This window comes from Triturus cristatus, chromosome 4_1, assembly GCF_964204655.1.
Source record: "Triturus cristatus chromosome 4_1, aTriCri1.1, whole genome shotgun sequence".
In the NCBI taxonomy this organism is placed as follows: Eukaryota; Metazoa; Chordata; class Amphibia; order Caudata; family Salamandridae; genus Triturus; species Triturus cristatus.
Window position 1 is genome coordinate 170,890,547 of NC_140585.1, and position 24,515 is coordinate 170,915,061.

General features: G+C 49.0%; 1 protein-coding gene across 4 annotated transcripts in view; it reads left to right on the forward strand.

Annotated features, from left to right (window-relative positions):
- Positions 1-24,515, forward strand: part of LOC146853824 (membrane-spanning 4-domains subfamily A member 4A-like) — a 302,455-nt gene that overhangs the window by 218,645 nt on the left and 59,295 nt on the right. For all 4 annotated transcript variants that reach the window (XM_085651812.1, XM_085651813.1, XM_085651811.1 and 1 more), the window contains exon 5: positions 23,009-23,167. In XM_085651812.1, the coding sequence (XP_085507938.1) occupies positions 23,009-23,167 (159 nt within the window). The remainder of the gene's footprint in view (positions 1-23,008; positions 23,168-24,515) is intronic.

A 24,515-nucleotide genomic window follows, 5' to 3' on the forward strand; every position in this document is an offset into this window, starting at 1 on the left:
ATAGCACAAAAGGAGTTGCCAATGAGGTGCGTCTCCTGCAGAAAAACTATATCGGGCGAAATTCGCTTCAAGAACTGCAGGACCACACCTCGTTTTATCCTGTCCCCAGTCCATTAACATTCCAGGACAACAAACTCAGTCCCCTACCCCCATCATAAACAGAAGCCATCACTCGTCCCCCAGAGGGCACTTTAGAGATAACACAATGATACGTTTGCCTTGTGGTGTAAACAAACAACACCCCACCCCAACCCACTCTCCCCAACAAAACTCCCCCCTCCCTGCACCCCTGCATGAGCCCGGACAGCCCCCCCAACTTGCAGTGTGCCTGTCGCCCCTATATAATAAAACTAGCTAGACCCCCTAGAGGAGGAAAGAGTACCCCTTCGAGACCCCACACAACCTCCATGGGAGGGGAAAGTACAAAGACAGAAGCTTGGTCGAAAGTGGCATCATATTCGTCCAGAGTGAGGTCCAATATTGACCCCTCAGTCCCGATCCATTGGGCCGTCCCCTCCCGCCGCCCCCCCCCCGCCATCTCGATCACGATCCCCAGACAGAGTGTCCAGCCAGTCCCCGGCCGCTTCGAGACGATCAAAAAAGTGCGTGCGACCATCCACCTTCACTCGCAGCTTGGCCGGGAAGAGTATGGCGTATTTTAAGTTCATGTCCCGAAGTCGGTGTTTGACGCCCAGGAAGCTCAGTCTCTGCTTCTGGACCGCTTGGATGAAATCAGGGTAAAAGTTCACCTCCATATTTTACAGCTTAACCGGCCCTTGCAGTCTGGAGGCTTGCAGGATCGCGTCCCTGCCCGAAAGTTAAAAATCCGGGCAATGAGAGGTCGCGGAGGGGCTCCGACCTTCGGCCTTCCCCCGGGAACTCTGTGGGCCCTCTCCACGGCAAAAAATTTACTCAGTCCCCGAGGCTGGAGATGGGTAGCGATCAGGTCCTCCACAAATAGATCCGCCGCCGCTTCCTCCCGTCCCTCGGGTACTCCGATGATGCGGATGTTATTCCTCCGGGCCCGACTCTCGGAATCCTCAAGGCGCCGATCCATAAGTGCACTCGCCTGACTAAGCCGGCGCACCTCCGTTTGTAGTGCCGCCACCTCAGTCGTGAGGCCCGATGCGGTTTGGGCCAAAGAATCAACCCGGTCGTTGGTCTTGGAGAGATCAGCCCTCACCAGGCCAACATCCACGAGGACCGCGTCGATCTTATGTGCCAGGGTGTCGAACCGCTGGCCCACCGAGGCCTTCATCTCGGCAATGGCGCCCATGACGTCTTGCAGAGTCAGATCCGTGGGCAAGTCCGGGGCATCAGAAGGGCCCTCAGGGGACTTGTGCGGTCCGCCGGGAGATCCCTTCTGGAGGGTATAGCGGTCCATGATGTTGGCCTGATGTACGTCGCCACGCCGGGTCGACTTGGTCTTGGACCGATCTCCATCTTGTTTCATGGCCATCGCCACAGGTCTCACAATCGCACCAGCAACGCCGTAGAGGGCAGGCAATCAGGGCCACGAGCTCCGGGGGGCCACCCCAGATCGGCGGGGTGGGTCACAGCCGGCAGGCAGGCAGGGTCTCCCAGCGAGGCCACACCAACACAAAGAGCTCTGCGATCTCACTTGCAGAGACGGCAAGGGGGTGCGAAAGTGAAAGCAAAAGTGCGGGGTACGCGACTCGCCAGGCCCGGCCCGCCGTTGTTGTTCACTTTGCCACTGGGTCACCCCCCAGCGCAAATCCGGGGTCCGGCGAGAAGAAGGCCGCAAACTTCAATCGGTGCTCACTCCGGCACCCGAGGCCCGATTTGAGAACGGGAAACGGGTACCACCTCAGCTCAGGCTCACCAACACAGTCCCCTCAACCGAGGCAGGATGAATACAGGATAAACGTAGGAGGTTGCGGAGGTCCTCGGGAGCCTCACACCTACGTGGCCATCTTGGTTGCGCGCTGACTGACCCAATTTTTGGCATGTATTTAGAAGCTTTGTTTTGCGGCTGGACCTCCACATCTGTTTGATACATTGATTTGAGCAGGGGGAGCTTTTTACATTAAGTAGGCGGGTGTGTGCTTTTGTATTTTAGTCTTCAAATCTCGTAAGTTTGCTTGGTTTACTGTGCTAGCAGGATATTTCCACGTCATAATATACTGAGAATCCCTTACCTCCGGTTGTCCACTAGCACCATCTTGTGTTGTGGCGTTTAAAAAAAACAGCACTGGAGCTCAGCTTTTTTAATTTTTTTATTTCAATATAATTTTTATTGTTTTTTATAACATATAACGTATAATCGTCAACGCTTTAACGTTACAGGGTGGCAGCCCAAACTGGCTGTGTTAGTGGTAGTACAGTTACAGATTATATATGCTTGGCTGTCCCACTATCCACTGTTCCAGTAAGAGGAAATGAATGAGTGAAGGGGGAGCGCAATAGGAATTAAGGTAGAGAGAAGAAGAGGTAGCATACCAGAAGTTTATTTTCTTCTCGATAGTGTCTTGATCCAGTGGGGGTGTGAGTTTGAGCCGATTGTTTCATTTTGTTAGTGCTATTCATGGCGGATCGTATGGGTCTAGGAGCTCGCCCAATGACGCCCACATTTCCCTGCAGGGTTGTCTCCATGGTGAGTTTCGCAGGGCAGTGTTGTCAGCGCCTCTAAGGTACGTCACCCAGTTGAACCAACCCTTGACAGTGTCTTTCCATTTGGTGAGTACTATTTTAACTGCCGCTGTTAGTAGGAGGTCCAGTAGGTCTCTGTCCTGTTGTGAGTCTAACTCTGTTGTCATAAATGCGGTGGTAAGGGTAGCAAAGTCTGCTTTTAGTGTGCATCCTAGTGTTTTATTTATGAAGGTGAAAATCTTCTCCCAAAATTTTTTAACTTTTGGACAGTGCAAGATAAGGTGTGCCAGGTCCCCCTTTTCCTTGTCGCAGTTCCGGCACTGGTCATTATCCCTCAGGCCCAGAGTCGTCAGGGAGATTTTGTTTTGCGTGGGGGAGGACCAGAGGGGGTGGAATTCTTTCTCGCTGAGTGTGGAACCGAGTTGTTTCTCCCAGTTTGTGATTGTTTTGTCATTAAGTTTGGTGGAGCTGGGTCCTAGTAGTCCGTATAGGTGTGATACCTGATGGCCTATTCTTTTGAGATTCGCCATGTATTGGATGATTGAGGGCTTGTGCGTAGTGAGTTTCGCTTTGGACAGGGCTGTTCTGATTTTGAGGAAGTTGTACAGTTCTATGTCTGGTAGATTGTGCTTTGTTTTTAGCATGCTGAAGGTAGAGGGGCTTTCCCCCTCTTCCAGCTGAGCTGGGTAGGAGATTCCTAGTCTTTTCCATGTATCTATGGATAGAGGTTTCCCCCTGTATTTTATCTTTGTGTTTGCCCGCAGTGATTCCCACATTGAGTTTTTTACGCTGTGTTCCATTTTTTGGTCTATTTTAAGCAGGGCATTTTTTGTGTTTTTGAGTATTGGGTTTACGGCCTGTGTCTGTTTGTTGGCTGTGAGGAGAGCTAACGGCTCAAGGTTGTTTAATATGGCTCTCTCAATTGTAAGCCAAACTGGTGTATAGTCCTGGCTAGGCAGGACCCAATAGGCCCCCTGTTTAGCTAAAAAGGCAGTTTGAAATGTTTTGAAGTCTGCCACATTTAGTCCTCCCAGTTTTTTGTCTAGCCTTAATTTTTTAAGACTTATCCTTGCTTTTTTATCCCGCCATAGGAATTTATTTATCATCTTGTCAATTTTGCGGTGGAACTCGTCCATGAGTATAAGAGGAACATACCCGACAGGTAGTTGACCATTGGAGTGATCATCATCTTTACTGTCTCTATCCTCCCCCACCATGTTATAATTTTGGGCGACCAGGCCTCCAACAGCATCTTTGTCTTTTCTAACATTAGCTTATCATTTTGGTCAAGTGTGCTTTTGAGGTCTTTGCCGAAATGTATCCCTAGGTATTTGATGAACCCGGTTTGCCAGGCTAGGCCCGAGTTCCCCAGTATATCTCTAGTGGTGTGGATGTTAAGTGGCTTGCATTCCGACTTATCCTTGTTTAGCTTGTAGCCAGAGTGGATTGAATACTTTCCTATGGTCTCCATGAGTGCCGTGATGGAGGAGTTGGGACTCTCTGTGACTATGAGAATGTCGTCCGCGTACGCGGCTAGTTTGACTGTGACCTCATTGATGGTGATCCCTCTCATCTCCTCATTGGCCCCGATATCCCTGATCAGAGGTTCCAAGGCCAGCAGAAACAGCGAGGTGGACAAGGGGCAGCCCTGTCTTGTCCCTCGTTGTAGGGTGAAGGGTTCTGAGACCGCCCCATTGACTACTAATCGAGCTCTGGGGTTTTCGTATAAACCCATTACTTTCCGTGTATACGATTCTCCCAAGATGTTTGCCCGCATGCACTGCTCTAAGAAGTACCAGGATACCCTGTGAAACGCTTTCTCCGCGTCTAGTGTGATAGTCACCGCTGGTTCGTCAATCTTGGTGGCCCGTTCCAGTATGTGGCACAGGAGTCTGGTGTTATCGTGTGACATGCGGGTCTTTAGAAATCCTACCTGTGAGTTGCTTATCAATTGTGGTAGTACCTTGTTTAGCCTTGAGGCCAGGATTTTGGCGTAAACCTTGCAGTCTACATTGATTAGTGAGATGGGCCTGTAGTTTTGGGGCAGCTGTGTGTCTTTGCCTTCCTTCGGGATAACTATTATGTTTGCCTCCGCCATGGTTTGTGAGACCGCTCCCATACCCTCACAGTGGTTGAACACTTTTTTCATAGTTGGGTGCAGGTGTGTTAGGAAGGTTTTATAGAAAGTGGCCGTGTACCCGTCCGGCCCCGGTGCCTTGTTGTCTTTAAGAGACTTAACCGCCATCTCAATTTTTGCTGAGCTTATTCCCCGTCTCAGTGTCTGTGCTTCTTCATTCGTTATCTTTGGGAGGTTTAGTCTGTCTAGGTATCCTGTACAACCAACCTGGTCCAGAGATTGGTCCTTTCTGTAGAGTTCTTGATAGAACTCACTGAATGTTCGTAGGATCTCCTTGTGTCTTGTGTGTGTGTTGTTTTGTGAGTCGGTGATTGATGAGATGGTGTGCTGTCTTTGTTTGTGTTTCAGGTAAGAGTCCAGGATCATCCCTGCTTTGTGAGCCTCGCAGAGGTTAATTGCCTTATATTTGTTTATCCACTGTCCGGCCCGGATTTTGTTGTATTCGTATTTTCTCTTTGTAAGCTCTGTTAGGGTGCTACTGTTCTTTGTGTCTGTGATGTGGATTGACTCTAACCTTTTGATGTCCTTTTCTAGTTGGGCCAAATACGACTTAGCATTTTTGTTCATTTTGGCCTTGATTTCTATTATTGTGCCCCTGATTGTTGCCTTGAGTGCGTCCCATATGGTCTTGGGGTCAGTGTCCAGTGTATCGTTAACTCTAACATATTCTTTAATGGCTTCTTCTATTTTGTTTTTGTTATCCTGATCTGCCAAGACGTCGCTATTGAACCTCCATCTACGTGGGAGGTCCTCGTTATGTCGTCCGCACATCAGTAGGCTGATGCACAAGTGGTCTGAGATAGTTCTCGTCGCAATGTCAGTGTGTTCTATTAATTGAGTGTGTGTGCCTGTGATTAGTATGTAGACTATCCTGCTGTATGAGTTGTGCGGGTTGGAGTAGAAGGTGTAGTCTCTAGTGTCAGGGTGTTGTAGTCGCCAAGGATCTTTGAGGTTGAATCTGGTGCATATGTTCTTTAGTATGCTGTGTGCGTTTGGGGGACGTGAGTGGCACTGTGATTGTCTGTCGAGTGTGTAGTCTAGCGCTATATTAAAGTCGCCTGCCATCACTGTTAGGTCAAATTCAAATTTCAAAGCTTTATTCGACAGCTTGTCATAAAAGCAAGTATACATCCTAACACAACACTATAAATACTACAAAATGAAATTCATTATTTTTTTAAAAACTCATTAAACCATGGTGCTGTCGGTTACAAAGATTAAAAAATGTAAACAACAATAGATTAAAACAATTCAGAAAAAAAACATAATTATAAAAGTTAATCATACATTATTCGATATCATAAAGTTCATTGGCTAGCTTCTGGAGGCTTTAAAGTGCGGGTGCGTGTAATCCAGGCCCACCCTAAAAATTTTGCAACAGCAATTGCCATACAGGGTGTGCAGTCTGATTCAAGTATTCTTAAAGCCTCTGTGTACCTGCGTGTCCCCAGATTTATACACACTGGTTTTAGCCACTTGCGACGAGGGCTAGTGTACAGGGAACATACGAACAACAGATGGCCTATATCCTCAGTCAGATCTTTACAACAGTGACACTTGATGTCCCGAGTAGATGACCATTTATGGGTGAACGCTTTTACAGGAAGAGTCCCAATTCTGAACTGGAAATACAGTTTTCTATCAGGGAGCCTTTCTATGATATCCCAATAAGCCTCACATGATGGTAGGGGTTTAATGTCAAGAAAGCGATCCGTTGGGGGGACGCTAGGTGGCGCGCTAGCGAATGGACGCCTTCTTGTAGGGCTCCCGCAGTCCGGCGCTATTAATCCGCTAATTTATCCTTTTGGGCGCACACCTGGGAGCCGTCCTTGGAATCGCAGGTCCAGTTGGTGGTCGAGAGTAACTGGTCCGGCGTAGAGGGCCCTGGCTGCTGGGAGACCGACGCGGGACCGCCTGCAAGCTGCGGCGGGAGCGGAGCTGGAGGTTGCCGTGCTGACGTTCCGGATCAAGCCGGAAGGCGAGGCCGAGGCTGGTGACGCGGTGCAAGGCTGCAAACGGCAGAGACGATCCGGGAGGCCCCTTGGGGCTCATGGTGACCTGGCAGGCTGAGAGAAACGGATCGGACGGCCACAGCGACGGGTGAGAGTACGTGGGGGCTGCTCCTCTACCCCCCCACCCCCGTCCCCCGAAGTGATTGCGAGGCCTGTGTGCCAGGTGCGGATCTTGTGCCGGCTTGTGGTGGTGCGGGGCCCCTGGGGGACGGCCATTGGTGCGCACGGCAGCGGCGGAGGCATCGATCTCTTCCCTCCCTCCTCCCTGGGGGGCCGGGTGCAACGGAGGCAGTGCCAGCTTCGCGGTAGGCCCGGTGGGCTACGGCTGGCGTCGGGCGCGGACGGCGCCTGGAACAATCTCTTTGGACTTGGTGTGCTACCCCCCCGAGCCGGAGGATCGCTGCTTGAGCCCCTTTGCTCGCAGAGTGGTGTGGTTTTGCCGCGTCCGTCCTGAGTGGCAGAAGTGACACTGGCACAGCGGTGAGGACGTATCACTCGAGGCCTGGATGCGGTAGGGCCTGCCAGCATTGAGTGACGAGCACGGGGATCCCCCTGGACATTTGGAGCGGCGCAGGAAATAGCAGTACGGGATCGTGGGGAGACGGCGTGGGGCCCACACCGGTGGTGTTGGAGAGATCTGCCCTGGCACAGAGATGGGCAAGACGGACACTAGACAACCCAAGCTTTCGTTTGCGTCTCCTAAGAAAGCGTTAACGCCTGGGGAGAAGTCGAGCCCTCCGGATGGGGCGGCCGAAGCATCGGGGGGGAGCTGCGGATGTGGCCACGAGTATACAGGCAGTGCTGTGTGAGGTGCGCCAAGGGTTCGCGACCATCGCGGACAAGGTGGATCGCCTTTCGTCACGTCTGGATGCGGTAGTACACAAGCTAGATGCGCACGAGGGTCGATTGAAAGAAGCGGAGCAGCGCATATCGAACTCGGAGGATGCGGTGACCCAACACTCATCGCAGCTATCTCGAATGGATAATCTCCTACGGGTCATCGCCGCTAAGAATGAGGATTTGGAAGCGAGGAGTAGGCGGAATAACATCCGCATCGTGGGTATTCCGGAATCTACCAATGTGGGCAAAATGGAGGAGTATGTCGAGAAGATGTTGGTGGCGGCGATCGGCTCGGAGGTTTTTTCTTCACAATTTATCGTGGAGCGGGCGCATCGGGCACTGGGTCCCAGACCGAAGCCAGGGGCGACGCCTCGGCCGATCATAGCCCGGCTGTTGAATTACCGGGATCGCGATGCGGCCCTGCGGGCGGCACGAGGTACGAGATCGCTGTCGTATGAGGGCAACTCCTTCACGTTGTATCCGGACTTCACCCCGCTTGTCCAGGAGGAGCGTCGGAAATTCCTCGCAGTTAAGACTAAACTGCGCAACCTGCAAATAGACTACGCCCTGCTCTACCCTGCTCGATTGCGGGTCACATACCAGGGCAGGCAGAAATTCTTCACCACTCCACAACAGGTGGAGGACTTTCTCAAGCAGCACAAACGGAATAGGCGGCTGGAGACGGGAGCGGACGATGATCTGGCCCCTGGTCAAGAACAGCTCGATGATGTGGACCCGTGAGTGAGCAGCACTGTTTATGTATATACACTCCTGGGTGAGAGGGGCCTTTGGGCTATGCTTGGACTTTATTTAGGATGGATATTGCCCTGAACTCCGGGTGGGAGTGGTAGAAGTGGGGGATGGGGGGGTATCCTGCGGGTCGATGGTTGCCGGGATCCCCCCTGGTGTGGAACTCCTCTTGGCCTGCGCAGCAGAACTGTATTGTTGCACTTGCTTTATGGACATCATTGGATGTGGACGGTGTTCCTCAGGTTTCCGCTGATTATGGCGCCGGACACCCCCCTCCTGGTTGCCGGGCTGGGCTGCACGAGTTGTGGTTCGGACGGGCTTGCATGGAGGGGGTTATAGTGGTGCCACCTAGAAATGTTACCCGATGGGAATTACCCTAGCATACGTTTTTGGGGTTGAGGGCTGGTTTCGCCCTAGTTGTTGGGATTTGTACGGGAGGGACGGGGAGGGAACGCTGCTGGCAGGTTGGGGTTTGCTTCAGTGGGAGGGGGGTGGGTACAAGGGTAGTTGTGGAGGTGTGTGTGAGTGGGGTTCACAGAATGAGAGGAATGCAACCAAAAAGTACGGAGTGGGTCGGCCGGGGAGTAGGCGGGAGATTGCAGGGTACGGAGCTGCGGCTGCGGGGGTTCTTGGGGCAGTAGTGGAAGTATGTTGCCCGGGATTTAGCTGGGGTGGCCACTCCTTTGGGACATCGTTAAGGCTGGGAGAATGCCGCGTGTTGAGTCATGGGTGGCTAACTGAGGATGGCTGACCGGGATCGTATCTCTCGACTAGCCGTTTTGTCCTGGAATGTCCGTGGACTGAATGATGCGAGGAAATGTCGGAGGGTGGTGGCCTATTTGGATCAACATCAGGTGCAAATCGCCCTGCTGCAGGAAACACACCTCAGCCCCCGGGCCAACTATACCTTTGCGAGTAGATGGGCAGGTGTGCGCTGTTTCTCCTCATACTCTGGATATGCCAGGGGTACGGCGATTCTGATTAAAAAAAACTGTGCCGTTTGTACGGATGGGTGAACGCAAGGATGATGAGGGTAGATTTGTATTGGTGTGGGGTAGATTGGGCACTGATACTGTTACTATTGTCAACTGCTATGGGCCTAATGTGGACACTCCTGAGTTTTACACCAAATTGTGGGGCGAGATACTCAATGTGGGGTCCATGCATCTCATATGGGGTGGAGATTTCAATGTCACGCTGACGCCGGGGCTCGATAGATCGGATGGTAGCCCCCATTATAACAGAAAAGCGGGAGAAGCGGTGGAGGGTATAATGAGGGAGGGAGAGCTAATAGACAGTTGGAGTTTTATGCATGCTGGGGTTCGTGAGGGGACGCATTTCACGGTGTATGCCAACACCTGGGCTAGACTTGACTACTGCCTACTATCCCGGGGACTGGCGGTTGACCTGGGCAGGGTGACCCACTTGCCGCGGTCCTACTCGGACCATTGTCCAGTGTTGGTGCAGGTAGCCATCCCGGGATACGGCGGTGCAAAGTCGCGGTGGCGCTTGCAACCCACGGCACTGTTGGATCCATTGTTCCAGGCAGAATTGGGGGAGGAGATCGCGGACTTTTTTCCACACAACAAAGGAACTGTGGCAAGTGTTGAGACCATCTGGGAGGCGTTTAAGGTTACGGTCCGTGGCTTTTGCATATCTAAGAGGTTTGGAGTTTTACGGGTCCTACGGGGCACACTCACCAGGCTAGAAGCTGAACTTAAGGAGCTGGAGACTTCCATGGCCCGTGAGCCTATCGGTCCACTCCACAAGGAATTTAGGGAGAAGTTATCGCAATATGAGCAAGAGGCGGAGAGAGAGGCCCGCTTCAGGGGGAAACATTGGCATGCCCGACGTTATTGTGAAGGGGAGAGACCTGGGCGGGCATTAGCGGGCATCACCAGGCAGTTACGGGGCGCCTCACACATCTTAGAGATACGCACGCAGGACGGAGCTCTGCATCATGATACCCAGGGGATCTTACGCCGGTTTACTGAGCATTACGAGGGACTGTACACTGCCCGCAACGTGGGTGATGTCCAGTTTGGGAACTTTTTAGACGACGTGGCGTTATGCTGGCTGAGCGATGAACACAGGGAATTTCTGGGGGCACCGTTTGAGCTGGATGAGATACGGGAAGCGATTATGTCATTAAGTAATGGTAAGGCACCTGGTCTGGATGGCCTGCCAGCGGAATTTTATAAAAGTTACATTGACATAATGGCTCCGGTATTACGGGAGGTGTATGAGGACTCTCTAGAAGCGGGCATTTTGCCGGGCTCGATGAGGGAGGTGGTGATTACCTCCCTGCTGAAACCGAACAAGGCTGCGGAGGACTGTGATTCCTACCGGCCGCTCTCCCTGATCAATTGTGATGCCAAGATTCTGGCGAAGGTGCTGGCCACGCGGCTCTCCCTCTTGATGACTAAAATTGCCCTCCCAGACCAGGCAGGGTTTGTCCCGGGTAGATCCACCGCTAGTAATCTGCGTACGCTCTTCTCATTGATTCAGACGATCGCGCCGGAGCTGCCTGTCGCGGCAATATTCCTTGACGCCACTAAGGCGTTCAACTCTGTTGAGTGGAATTACCTGTTCACTATACTGTACCGAATGGGATTCCCCAAAATCTTTGTCGCTTGGATAAAATTACTATATACCGGCCCGGCGGCTAGAGTATTGGTCAATGGGGAACTGTCGATGCCGATACAGCTGACTAGGGGTACCAGACAGGGGTGCCCGCTATCCCCGCTGTTGTTCGCCATAGCGATTGAGCCTCTGGCATGTCGTATCCGACAACTCCACAAGCAGAGTGCCTTCCGATGTTGTCAACGGCAGATAGATGTGTCCTTATATGCGGATGACATAACGCTCTATGTGGTGGATCCGCAGAACAACCTGAACTCGCTGCTCCGCGAATTTGTGGCGTTTGGGGAATTGTCTGGGATCCACATCAACTGGAGGAAATCGCAATTTTTCCCCCTGACGGCGGCGGTCGGGCGCTATGCATTAGATTACCCGTTGGAGTGGTGTGACTCTGATCTCCGATACCTGGGGGTTCGTGTTTCGACGAACCGGGAAGAGACTTTACGTCTGAATTATGGTACGGCCATAGATAAGCTGGCGGATGATGTGTCGCGCTGGATCTCGCTGCCGTTGACGATGGCCGGCAGGGCCTCATTGATAAAAATGGTAGTGTTGCCTCGCTTTCTCTATTTCTTCCAAAATATTCCATATTACCCAGGTGCCTTCTTCTTCCGAACACTGCGCTCTGAGTTGCTGCGATTGTTCTGGGCTGGTAAGCAGCCCAGGCTGGCCTGGTCGACTATTACCTTGCCATACAGCAAAGGGGGATTCGACGTTCCCGACTTTCATGTGTACTATATGAGCGCGCAGGCGCACTTTGCATATCATTGGTTTGTCCCTACACCCTACATGCCGCAACTAGCGGTTGAGGACTGGCTGGCGCGCCCGTTGCCGCTACAGGGCCTCATCCATGGTCCAGTCACTGCGCTCGACACACCGCTCACCACCGTGACCAGCACGATTGATGCTTGGCAGCGCTTAATGCGCAGGCTATCGGCCGGTCTACTTTATGCCCCGCGGCTCCCGTTGGTTTATCATCCGGGCCTCTCTCTTTTGCAGGAAAGCGGGTTCCGGATGTTATGTGCTAAGATAAAGGTCAGCTGTTGGGGGGATCTCTTTGAGAATGGTCAGTTCAAGACAAAGGAACAATTATTTGCGGGATATCAGCCGAATCCACTGGAAGTCTTTTATTATCTCCGGCTGCGGCAGGGGATGCGACTAGTGATACCGCACTATCCGGAGGAGCCCGAGGTGGTGCATCCGTTGCAGATCTTGCTTGCCTCTGCGGACGGTCGGCACCTGGTCTCACAGTTATATGGCAGTATTCGCGGGTGTGGTGGAGACGTCGGTGGCAAAGCGCTTCATGGCTGGACGGTCGAGTTGGGTAGGGACATTACGGAGGCGCAGTGGGTGTATTGCTGTGAGCTCACCTCCCAAATCTCCTCCAGCTGCAGATTGCGTATTATCCATTATAAGTTTCTACAGCGCTGGTATTACACTCCTGTGAGGAAGTATCGATTTCGTTTGTCGGACTCTGATCGATGTGAGAGGTGCCGTTCGGAGGGAGCTGATTTCCTACATCTAGCTTGGCTGTGCACGGGGGTAGCTGATTATTGGGTACAGGTCCATGTTGCTATTACGGCCATGGTGGGAGAAGTGGTTAAGCTTGACCCGCTAGTGATGTTGCTGGGTTATACAGCGTCGGTGCCTAAAGCATACCGTAAATTTGTCAATATTGTGTTGCTACTCGCGAAACGGCGAGTTGCGTGTCGGTGGGGCAGGGGTCGTGCACCTAAGTTCAAGGAGTGGTTGGAGGATGTTCTGTACTGCCAGGACCAGAATGTGATATATGCCGAAACGCAACCTTTGAAGAGCAGAGCCAAAGACATCTGGGATCCGTTTAAAGCGTATCTAGCAGCCCAGACTAGCTCCGCTGAGGAGGACGGTTAGGTTACCGGGGTGTGTTGCGTGTATGGTTGGTGTATCTGACCTGGGGGGGTTTGTTGTAGTGTGGCTGTGTGGGAGACGGGGTGAATGGGGTCATCTGCGGCTGGGAATAGTGCCGGCTTGCGCAGAGTGATTGGTGCTGGGATGACCCCAGACGGGCTCCGTGGTCGTGCTCTGCCCCCCTGCGAAGGAGGTGTGGATGGTATTTGACCCGGGTGGGATTCCAAATTGCTCCCTCCCGCTGTCCCTCAAAGCTGAACTATCTTCCGACCCATTTATGTTCAGAGGGTTATTTATACCAGTGCCGCCGGACCCCCGGGTTGTCGGCTAAATGGCTGTGTACATGCTGTTTGAACTTTTACTACATGGTCTCTTTGAGCCGGCCGGAAAGGTTGTAGGCGAATGGTTGTATGGTTGCTGAAAGTTGCAATAAAGGTTTTTGAAACTTAAAAAAAAAAAAAAAAACAAGAAAGCGATCCGTTAGCTTAGCATTTGAACCAAAACTATGGGCAGACATCAAAATCATATCCCAGTAAATTTTTTTAAAAGTTGACTTTGATGGGAAGCTGGAACCATTTGGGTCGACCCATAGGTGGTCTAGTTCCAACTTTGTTAACAAACCCCTAATTTCCTTAAGCCATAAAATGGAATGGAAACGATCTGCCCTGGTGATATCCTTCAGGGCAGTAGCATAGTGGGCTAGTTCGGGAGTTGTCATAATCCGTCTCCAGTAAAGTAGGGGACGTAACCGTGCTAAATCCTCTATTTTTTTCCTGCCAAGATCGTATGCAAGCGGAACGGTGGGGGTACTTTGGGGAACCCCAACTAGACAGCGTATAAACTTGTTCTCTGCCAATGTTAATTGTTTCAAGTTACTAAAACCCCACAGTTCCGAACCGTACGAAGAGGCACTTATGACCTTCATGTTGTAGATTTCTAGGGCAGGAATAATGGGCTTAGTTAAAGAAGATTTATGCTTAAAAGCAATTACACCTGCCAGCTGGTGAAATTTTAAAACAGCCATATCAATGTGACTTTTCCAGCTCATATTACTCTGGAGAGATATTCCTAAATACGTGAATGCCTCAACCTGTTCTAATGGGGTACCATTAAAAGTGATTACACCTTTGAATGTTTTCCGCGGATGTATGACGTTACAACCACACTTTTACAACGCATGCATTAACAACGCATTTTTTACAACGCATAATCCATTACAACGCACTACACTTACAACGCATGACACTACAACGCATTTTTAAAAACTACCTTTACAACGCATACCATTACAACGCATAATATTACATTGCATTTCAGGTAAGTATTAGATAGTATAGGGGTAAAAATTACTTTTCTAACTCCAGGGGGTGCAACAGTAGGGTAAATGTTGGATAGTATAGGGGTAAAAATTACTATTCTAACTCCAGGGGGTGCAACAGTAGGGTAAGTGTTGGATAGTATAGGGGTAAAAATTACTATTCTAACTCCAGGGGGTGCAACAGTAGGGTAAGTGTTGGATAGTATAGGGGTAAAAATTACTATTCTAACTCCAGGGGGTGCAACAGTAGGGTAAGTGTTGGATAGTATAGGGGTAAAAATTACTATTCTAACTCCAGGGGGTGCAACAGTAGGGTAAGTGTTGGATAGTATAGGGGTAAAAATTACTATTCTAACTCCAGGGGGTGCAACAGTAGGGTAAGTGTTGGATAGTATAGGGGTAAAAATTGCTATTCTAACTCCAGGGGGTGCAACAGTAGGGTAAGTGTTGGATAGTATAGGGGTAAAAATTACTATTCTAACTCCAGGGGGTGCAACAGTAGGGTAAGTGTTGGATAGAAGAGGGGTAAAAATTACTATTCTAACTCCAGGGGGTGCAACAGTAGGGTAAGTGTTGGATAGTATAGGGGTAAAAATTACTATTCTAACTCCAGGGGGTGCAACAGTACGGTAAGTGTTGGATAGTGTAGTGTAATATTATGTGTTGTAATGGTAGGCGTTGTAATGGAATGCGTTGTAAAGGTAGTTTTTAAAAATGCGTTGTAGTGTCATGCGTTGTAAGTGTAGTGCGTTGTAATGGATTATGCGTTGTAAAAAATGCGTTGTAAGTGTAGTGCGTTGTAACAGTTGCGTTGTAAAGGTTGTTCCCCGTTTTCCGCTGATTCAGGGACATGAACTTGGTTTTGGAGGTGTTTATCTCAAGTCTACGCGTTTGACAGAAATCTCCAAACGCGTTTATTGCCTTCTGGAGCCCACTCGGAGTCCGGGAAACTATCAGCGTGTCGTCCGCAAACATGAGGACTGGCACGCGAGCCCCTGCTAATACCGGGGCATCCGTGGGGGAACAGCTAAGATGATCTACAATGCCGTTGATGTATAAAGAAAACAACGTGGGTGCCAAAACACACCCCTGTCGGACACCACGCTCGACAGGAAATGAGTCGGTCACCTCACCCTGTGCCCCCCACCTAATTCTTGCATAGTTGTTCTCATGCAAGCGGACAAGAAGCGTTAACAGTTCCGGCGCCATCCCTGCTTCAGCAAGAACCCTCCAAAGTTTGGAACGGGGGACTAAATCAAAGGCTGATTTTAGGTCTACAAAGACCGCATAAAGTGTCCCATTGGTCACGGTCACGTTCCTCCAATAAAGTGCTAAAAAATAAAAAACCTGATCAACAGAGCTAGTACAGGGTCGGAAACCAGCTTGATATGGGGACAAAATGTCGTTTTCTTCTACCCAAGATTGCAGTTTATTTTGCACAAGTCAACCTATAAGTATTTGGGCTGAGTCTATAAGACTGATAGGTCTATAATTACTAGGTAGTGATTTGTCACCCTTTTTAAAAACCGGAATTATTTCCGCACCTTTCCATGAGGTGGGGATAGGCGCACCCTTAGCCACAGAATTAGCTAACCATTCAAAATATTGACACCAAGATAATCTATCACTTAAAAACACATCGGCTGGAATGCCATCCATTCCTGGGGCTCTACCCCCAGTCACGCAGTCTAGTGCTAGGTTGACATCTTTGGTCGTGAATAGCTGACTTTGATAGAAGATAGTGGGGGGAAGTGAACACTCTCCTTCAGATGGATTACAGGCGTATTGCGGTCTAAAAAAATCAACCCACTGGTGTTTGGCAACATTATTTTGGGGCGGTTGAGCTGACCCTCCTCTATCCCACTTGACTATGGCCCAAAATTGCTTTTGATCTTTAGCTACACAAGCAGATTTCAGATCACACCACTGTTCCTCGTCCCACTGTTTCTTGGCCACTTTCTGTGTGTGCCTGTATATCTCTCTAGCCTTTCTCACGCCTGGAATATTTCTAGATCTAAGTTCAGCACTGAGGTTCTGGCGGGCTACTTTGCAAGCTTTATTGTACCATCCCGCCTCAGATATTTTTATTTTATTGGCCATATCTACTTTTGTGGTATTCATAAAGAACCCTTGAAGTTTAATAAAGAAGTGGGTATGAGCCTCAAGCATGGCTTGGGAGAAGTTTTGATTGGCAGATTGAATGTTTATGTTAGCCACTTCATCTATCACCACTTTTTTAAGATCCTCCAACTTCTCTGAGTTCTCAATAAATCTGCCCCATATAACGTGGCGCATATTATTTGAGGCTACAATATCCAAGGTGATTTCCCCCCCCCTAATTTAGGTTCTCTAAACCCCTTAAATGCTTGGAATTCCATGCAGAGAGGGTTGTGGTCACTTTCCACCCTAGATTTTATGGTCATATCAACCAACCTATGCCATTCTCTAATATCCACCAGGAAGTAATCTATGCGACTGGAGGACCTACCATTATCGAATGTTTTTACTCCCTGGCGATCAGACGGGGTACGCCCATTGGCTGCTCTGAGCCCTCTCTCTAAACATAAAGCTTTAAGTTGAATAGCTACTGCTGACCATCTTTTAACTACGGGAAGTTACAACTGAGGGACGCCCCATTTACTGTCCTCCTCAGCAGCAAGAAATTGGTCCTCATGTCCAAGTGGCTCAAATGTAGTATTAACATCACCTCCCACAATAATAGACAGCTGGGTTGGAAGTGCTTCAAGCTGGAGGTCGAGAGCAGTGATTACATCGGATGTATGTCCCCCAACCATCCCTCTAGCATAAATATTAAAAATTGCCACTCCATGGCCAGGGGCCCATGTGATGTTCACTGACAAGATGTCATTTGATAAAAAGCTATGTTGCTTAATTTTGCAGCATAGTGATTGGCGGATCCAAATTATCAAGCCCCCTGATGGCCGACCTTTGGTTTTTTTGATAGCGGGTGCCTGGAAATTAAGGTACCCCAAACGATTTACAGGAACAAATGACCAGGATTCCTGGAAAAGGATGATGTCGAAATGGTCAACAAAGCTACACCATTCAGGTGACATTAACTTATTACCAATTCCAGCAAGGTTCCAAGAAAGAAAAGTCAACCCTGCCTCAACTGCTGAGAGACAAGAAGGGTCTTGTATTGTTAACAAACTTTGGATCTCACCCTCCGTCTCAGACTCATACTCAACATTAGTAAATTAACTGCCGAGTGGCTCTATAGTTAATACCCCAGATCCTAGACTATCACATTTATCTAAAGGGTTAGAGCAAATCGGTTGGACTGGGTCAATTTTCTCAAGCTGTCTCTCTTGGTGGTTGGATACTCCCATCATTTCTGATCGGGGGATAAGATCAACATTCGATGAGATTAATCTATGCACTATAGGAGCACACAATCTATCAGACTTGGCTTTGTTCTTTTTCTCCAGTCTACCATCCCTTTCAAGTCAATCACATTCATTCAGATCAGACAGGACCCCAAACCTATTTTCCAAGCTGAGACCCCAATCGCTATTTAAGTCACTCCTACACCATTTGTTAGAGACAGGAATCCGCTTTGGTCTTAATCTCATCGGATTCACTTCACATCCTCCCTTACGATAGAAATATTCTAGCGTTAGTGGGATTATAGCGGTACCCCTTCGTTGAGGGGGAAATATATTTGCCAAGACGTTAGGGAGTACACCTGGACTTGAGAAATTAAGAACTATACAGTCTCCCGCAAATTTTTTCGGGTTGTTCCCTAACCATGCTACTCTTCTTGCCATGATAATGTCCCCTGCTAGTTGTTGTTTACCCCAAGGAGACATCTTCATATTATTTAACATCCAATGCAACGATTTACTAATCAAGGAGGATGTAGATTCCACTTTGCAAGGCGACAGGGTAGGTGCGTTAGCAAGGACTAATACGAGGGGGGAAGCCTCGACGATACATTGGAATGGGTCTCTCTCTGGATGCGATACAGTAGGTCTTGATGGGGGATCTTCTTTAGCTACATTCTGACCGTCCTTACCTACTATGGGTTGAATAAGGGGAGGATTCAATGTGCTCCACATTTAGTGCGGCTCTACTTGGCACCAGGGTTGATATACTACCCACCTCCTCCAATGTCTTATTTAGAAGAACACTCAGTCTTGTTACCTCTGCCATGAGCTGATCGATTTTGGCCACCAACGGTTTAATGATACACTTAATCTTTAAATCGATCATGCTAGCTATTTTATTGATTTGCTCATCCTCATTCACTTTGTCACCGTGTAACCCATTTACCGCAACCTTGTCTAAGCTTTTGGGTGCAGAGGTTATCTTTTTTCTACCAGAACGTGGCCCACCACTTTTGCACTGGGCTTTTCTACATGCTCTGACTGCTCTAGGTACAGGCATGGGGACGGGAGGCGGGGATTTTTCTACTTCAATGTCTGCTTCAATGTCTGGATCTACGTCTACTTCGAGATTGATTTGCAGGTTGACAATAGAAGACGCACTTTGTTCAAAGATGTTGCTAGCTAGAGCCTCAACGTCAGCAACAACACTACTATTAACCTGCAATGAAGATTCTAGCGAGGGTTCTGACAAAGATCTCATCGTAGGGGAACTCGAAGGACCACTCAACCCCAATGACGCCCTTCTCTCATTATTAATTTTGCTTACAACCTGCACCAAATAATTGTCCATGGTGTTAGACACAGAGGGAACCTTTTGTTTAGACATACCCCACGAAATTAACTAGCTAATGCCACACTATTACTCTACGCTATTTGTACCAACCAGTATGTGGCAAGTTTGGTTGAGAGGAAAAAAGACTCAATGGGTGGAAATACCACAAGAGATAAACAAGTCTCCCTATTTGGAACTCACGAAAGTACGACAAGAACAATGATCATGGTTCCTGGCCCAGCACAGTCCCAACCTGTCCCGGACTGTCACAGACTGTCCGCCCTTAGTCCGGGCTTCGTCCGGTGCAGTCCACGCGCGGTCCCGCGACGCGGGTAGGATGAGCGGAAGACAAGGGTTTAATATTACCCCTGTCGTAACATCATATTGTTACTGGAACACGACTCCAAATTTGCCATATATATCTCTACATTTGCCCTGAAGAAGTCCTGTTTTGTTAGAACGAAACGCGGTGGCTGTCTGTCTTTTAAAGCAAGAATTAATAAAGGAAAAGAAAAAACTTGACCAGCGTCCAACGAATTGGTGGATTATTAGAAAATTATTGTTCAAAGGACTATTTTCTATATTGCTGTAAAGTGGTGCATCTCCAAATTTGTTTTGTATTTTGTTGTTAGGGGAGGGCTCTTGGACAGGGGGCTCTGTTGGAGTTTTTGCACACAAGAATTGATATTATTTGTGGAATAATTTCAATTGGTGATTGTATTGGATTGGTGCCGGATTGGCAGTTTCTTGGTCCACTGTCCGTCCCCGTCCCCTTTTGTCTTTGCTAGGTAGTCTAGGATTTTTTTCCTCTTGACTGGGAGGTTGAGGCCTTTTACATTTAGGGAGCTCAGCTTTAATGTCATCCCTCCCAGCACAGCGAGAATGAACTCGCAGGAGAACAGTCTTTTTATGGTACCTATCGAGCTCCAAAAATGTGGAACTGAGGCCCTCCACCCAGGCGCGCAACGCCCATAGGGCTAAAAGGGCTTCAGCCTCCCCATTGTGTGTCTCAGCCCAGGCTGCTGCGGCTCGAGCTGCTGTGGGCTCGGCTGGGCAGTGTCTGGAGTCTTATCTCCTGCACGCCCGAGTTTTTCACAGGTCTGTGGCAAGTTTGGTTGAGAGGAAAAAAGACTCAATGGGTGGAAATACCACAAGAGATAAACAAGTCTCCCTATTTGGAACTCACGAAAGTACGACAAGAACAATGATCATGGTTCCTGGCCCAGCACAGTCCCAACCTGTCCCGGACTGTCACAGACTGTCCGCCCTTAGTCCGGGCTTCGTCCGGTGCAGTCCACGCGCGGTCCCGCGACGCGGGTAGGATGCGGGATTTAAAGCGCCTCCGGCCGCAGCTGATCGTGTGGGCGGCTCCTGCCGCTGGATACACTGGGTGGTGTAGTCCTCCACACAGCGACCGCGTCCTGATAAAACTGCGGCGGCGGGTGGACTACGGGAGTTTCTGCCCAGGTCCCGAGGGGGAGCCCAAGTAAAACAGCCAGCAAATGAAGGTTGAAAAGGAAACACCAGCTCCGCCGATAGGATGCGGGATTTAAAGCGCCTCCGGCCGCAGCTGATCGCGTGGGCGGCTCCTGCCGCTGGATGCCCTGGGAGGTGTAGTCCTCCACACAGCGACCGCGTCCTGATAAAACTGCGGCGGCGGGTGGACTACGGGAGTTTCTGCCCAGGTCCCGAGGGAGAGCCCAAGTAAAACAGCCAACAAATGAAGGTTGAAAAGGAAACCGTTAGGTCATTTTGGGGAATTGCCTCCAGTCTCTTCGAGACTCCCTCTCAAAATTCGGTGTTGTCTGTATTAGGGCCGCAAATGTTCACTACATGTATGGATTCCTCTCCCCTTTTCAGTTGCGTTACCAGTATCCTCCCTGCTTCGTCGCATTGTTGGTCCTCTATTGTTATCTTGGAGTTCTTATTTAACAGAGTGATCACCCCCCGCTTTTTCCCCGTTGCAGGAGAACAGGCCACCTGTCCGATCCATCTCGCTCTAACTCGTTCGGCATCTTCTAGAGATAGCTTGGTCTCCTGCAGCAGGACACGTCCCCTTTTAATGGCAGGAGAACGCCACTTATGATGTGGCGCTGGCGAATACGATAACCAGAATATTGGCCACACCTTTGATATGGCCTAGGGAACAATAATTATTTTTCGGGCATCATATTGTTGCGGCTATCATACCACACAGGGCCCGCATATGGTCTTGAAATTATCAAGCGATATTGAGACAATTTGGAAGAATATCTATCTTCGTTTTGCTGTCGTTTGGTTTCATTTGGATTTTGTACCGGCTCAAATTGATGAGCGGAAGACAAGGGTTTAATATTACCCCTGTCGTAACATCATATTGTTACTGGAACACGACTCCAAATTTGCCATATATATCTCTACATTTGCCCTGAAGAAGTCCTGTTTTGTTAGAACGAAACGCGGTGGCTGTCTGTCTTTTAAAGCAAGAATTAATAAAGGAAAAGAAAAAACTTGACCAGCGTCCAACGAATTGGTGGATTATTAGAAAATTATTGTTCAAAGGACTATTTTCTATATTGCTGTAAAGTGGTGCATCTCCAAATTTGTTTTGTATTTTGTTGTTAGGGGAGGGCTCTTGGACAGGGGGCTCTGTTGGAGTTTTTGCACACAAGAATTGATATTATTTGTGGAATAATTTCAATTGGTGATTGTATTGGATTGGTGCCGGATTGGCAGTTTCTTGGTCCACTGTCCGTCCCCGTCCCCTTTTGTCTTTGCTAGGTAGTCTAGGATTTTTTTCCTCTTGACTGGGAGGTTCAGGCCTTTTACATTTAGGGAGCTCAGCTTTAATGTCATCCCTCCCAGCACAGCGAGAATGAACTCGCAGGAGAACAGTCTTTTTATGGTACCTATCGAGCTCCAAAAATGTGGAACTGAGGCCCTCCACCCAGGCGCGCAACGCCCATAGGGCTAAAAGGGCTTCAGCCTCCCCATTGTGTGTCTCAGCCCAGGCTGCTGCGGCTCGAGCTGCTGTGGGCTCGGCTGGGCAGTGTCTGGAGTCTTATCTCCTGCACGCCCGAGTTTTTCACAGGTCTTTATGGACCATTTTCACATTTACATACCTTTGCACACTGGTTACGGAAGCTTAGTTTTTTTTTTTTGGTTCCAGTACCACCTGGGCCCCTTACATTTGTATTTTACATTCACTGCTGTAGTCTGAGAATGCATTTCATGAAAAGGAATATAAAGTAGGGTTGCCAAAAGAAAAATGCCAGTCATGTGTTGTTTGAAGAGCCTGCACAGGCCTCGTCTTGACACTAAATAGGGTTATAAATAAAAAAGTATGTATTCATTTGTAATGTGACTTTTCTGTCTTTGTTCCCTTTATCAGTCTTGGATCATTTCAGGCAGCTCTAGAACACAATTAAAAGTGCTTTCTATTTATATTTGCTGTTCGAAGTATGCACAGATAAGTGCTGAAAATACAGCTTTAGGTGGCTGCTTATTTTTGTATCCTCTGGGACATCAAAATAATGAGCTGGCAACCTTAATCTTAAGACTGGAAGTTTGTTGCAGGATCAGCACCTTATTTATTTCCTCCACCTTGGATCCCTGATTAATGCTATAATAGCAGGGCTTTAAGTGGGCCGGGTCCTGCCGGTGCCCCCCCCCCCCCCCCCCCACCCTTGAAGTTCCGGTCAAGTTGCGCCCCTGCCTCCACTTATCAGTTCAGTGGAAACTTGGAAGACCAGACACCGCCTAGGAGCACACATCTCTTGCGGTAACTGCCTGGCCACTAAATCAGAGCTCATGCAAATGTCATATATTGTGCTACATGTATTACTTTCTGTGGACTTGCATATTTAGGTTCAAAACTGCACAGCATTGTACAGTTGATGAACAGTAGAGAGCGCCAAGAGAGGGTAATGGGGTGGGTCGCCTTGAGTGGGGGTTGGTGGGGGGCTGCCACAGGGAAAGAGGGAGCAGAGTTCCAGGGCATGTGGCGTATGTGCCAGCTGGGGTGGGAGAGCAGGTAGAGAATCTGCCTGGGAGAATTTGTGCTGTAGGGGTTAGTAGGGTTGCACTAAGAGGTGCATTCTCACAACATCTTCTGTAACCAACTCATAACATCATATCATTTAAATCCCTCTGCAGGTGAAAGGCGGGCTTGTCCTGAACATCTTCTGTGCCTTTGCTGCTGGGGTGGCCGGGGTCGTGTACCTGGTCACCATCGTGTTCCATGCCTTGGCCTTACTACTGGTGCGCTGTACGCCTCAGCGGCCAAAGTGTGACACTTCAAAGCACCATGTTTACGTGAGTCTATTGCTATTTTGCTCCACTCTCTTTTTATCATGATCTCCATTTTATGTACTCACTGTTTTCTCCCCCTCTCTTTCTTCTCTTTTCTCTCTGTCCTTTCATCTCATTCCACTCACAAATCTAATTAGATATAAACTGTTCAGCACTGTGCAACCTATGGGTACTTGTAGTTCATCAAAGGGGGAAATGGGCCACAAAGAAGCAGGGAGGTAAACAAAAAGCATATAAATGGGAGCTTTTTAATTCGTCATTTACACAAAGGAGCTAAGGGGGTCTCAGAGGCAGGTCGCCCCCCACTCAATATCAAATGCACAACAAAGGACCTGCCTCTGGCGTCAAACTGAATTCCTACTTTTCTAAGCACGAAGACTAATAGATGTTTTCTATTCTACTTGTAAGCTATAGGTACAATACGATATCCTGTAGCTAATAATACTAAAAATAGTGATGTAAACAATTCTATGGTCTCGAGCTCTGCCAATACTTGTGGACTAAGTGACTTTAATAAAGGTACCCCTAGAAACCTATGTGACCCCCCCTATTTTATATATGTAGAGAAGGAAGGAAAGGCGGAACAAGAGAGAGCTTAAACAATTAGACCTTCCACCCCCAATGCTTGTTGTCTATTTCGATACCACAGAGGAAAAGTATAGACAAAGTGGAAAAAATGAGGGCGGCAATACCTCACGGACGTAACCCCCACGAGGTGTAAGCGGACAGGTACTCGTCCGTTACCTCACTTTATCATCATTGGTTACTGCCGTCCCCAGTGAAAAACACAAAAGTGACACAACAGGTATAGCGTTTGTCTCTAGTGCCTATTGTGGAAAAAACTGATAACTTAACTATGTGAGTGTGCAACCAAAAACAATGGGTGTCGACCCTAAGACTAGGGAAGGTGAGTCTGATCAGGACCCAACAATTCCCAATTTAAAACCGGGTAGCCCACACTAGCTAACGATACTTTTTATTCAGGCTGTGTGGCTATCCCCTTAAAAAACCAACATGTTTCGTTGCCTGTATGGATTGGCGGCAACTTCATCAGGGCTAGGGTCGACTAGCCTCTTGACTTTGTTTATGCTGGCCAATATGGTTTGTCAGCACCGTAAGGGTGTCCCTCTTACTGCATACCTCACCCCCACTGATTTCAGTGGTCAGCGTTATCTCAGACACTTCTGGATAGCGTAACCGCAACCTGCGGATTCTTATATCTCGTCAGGGTTGCGTTGCGTCTTAAAATGAAGGCTGATTTTAAGACGCAACGCAACCCTGACGAGATATAAGAATCCGCAGGTTGCGGTTACGCTATCCAGAAGTGTCTGAGATAACGCTGACCACTGAA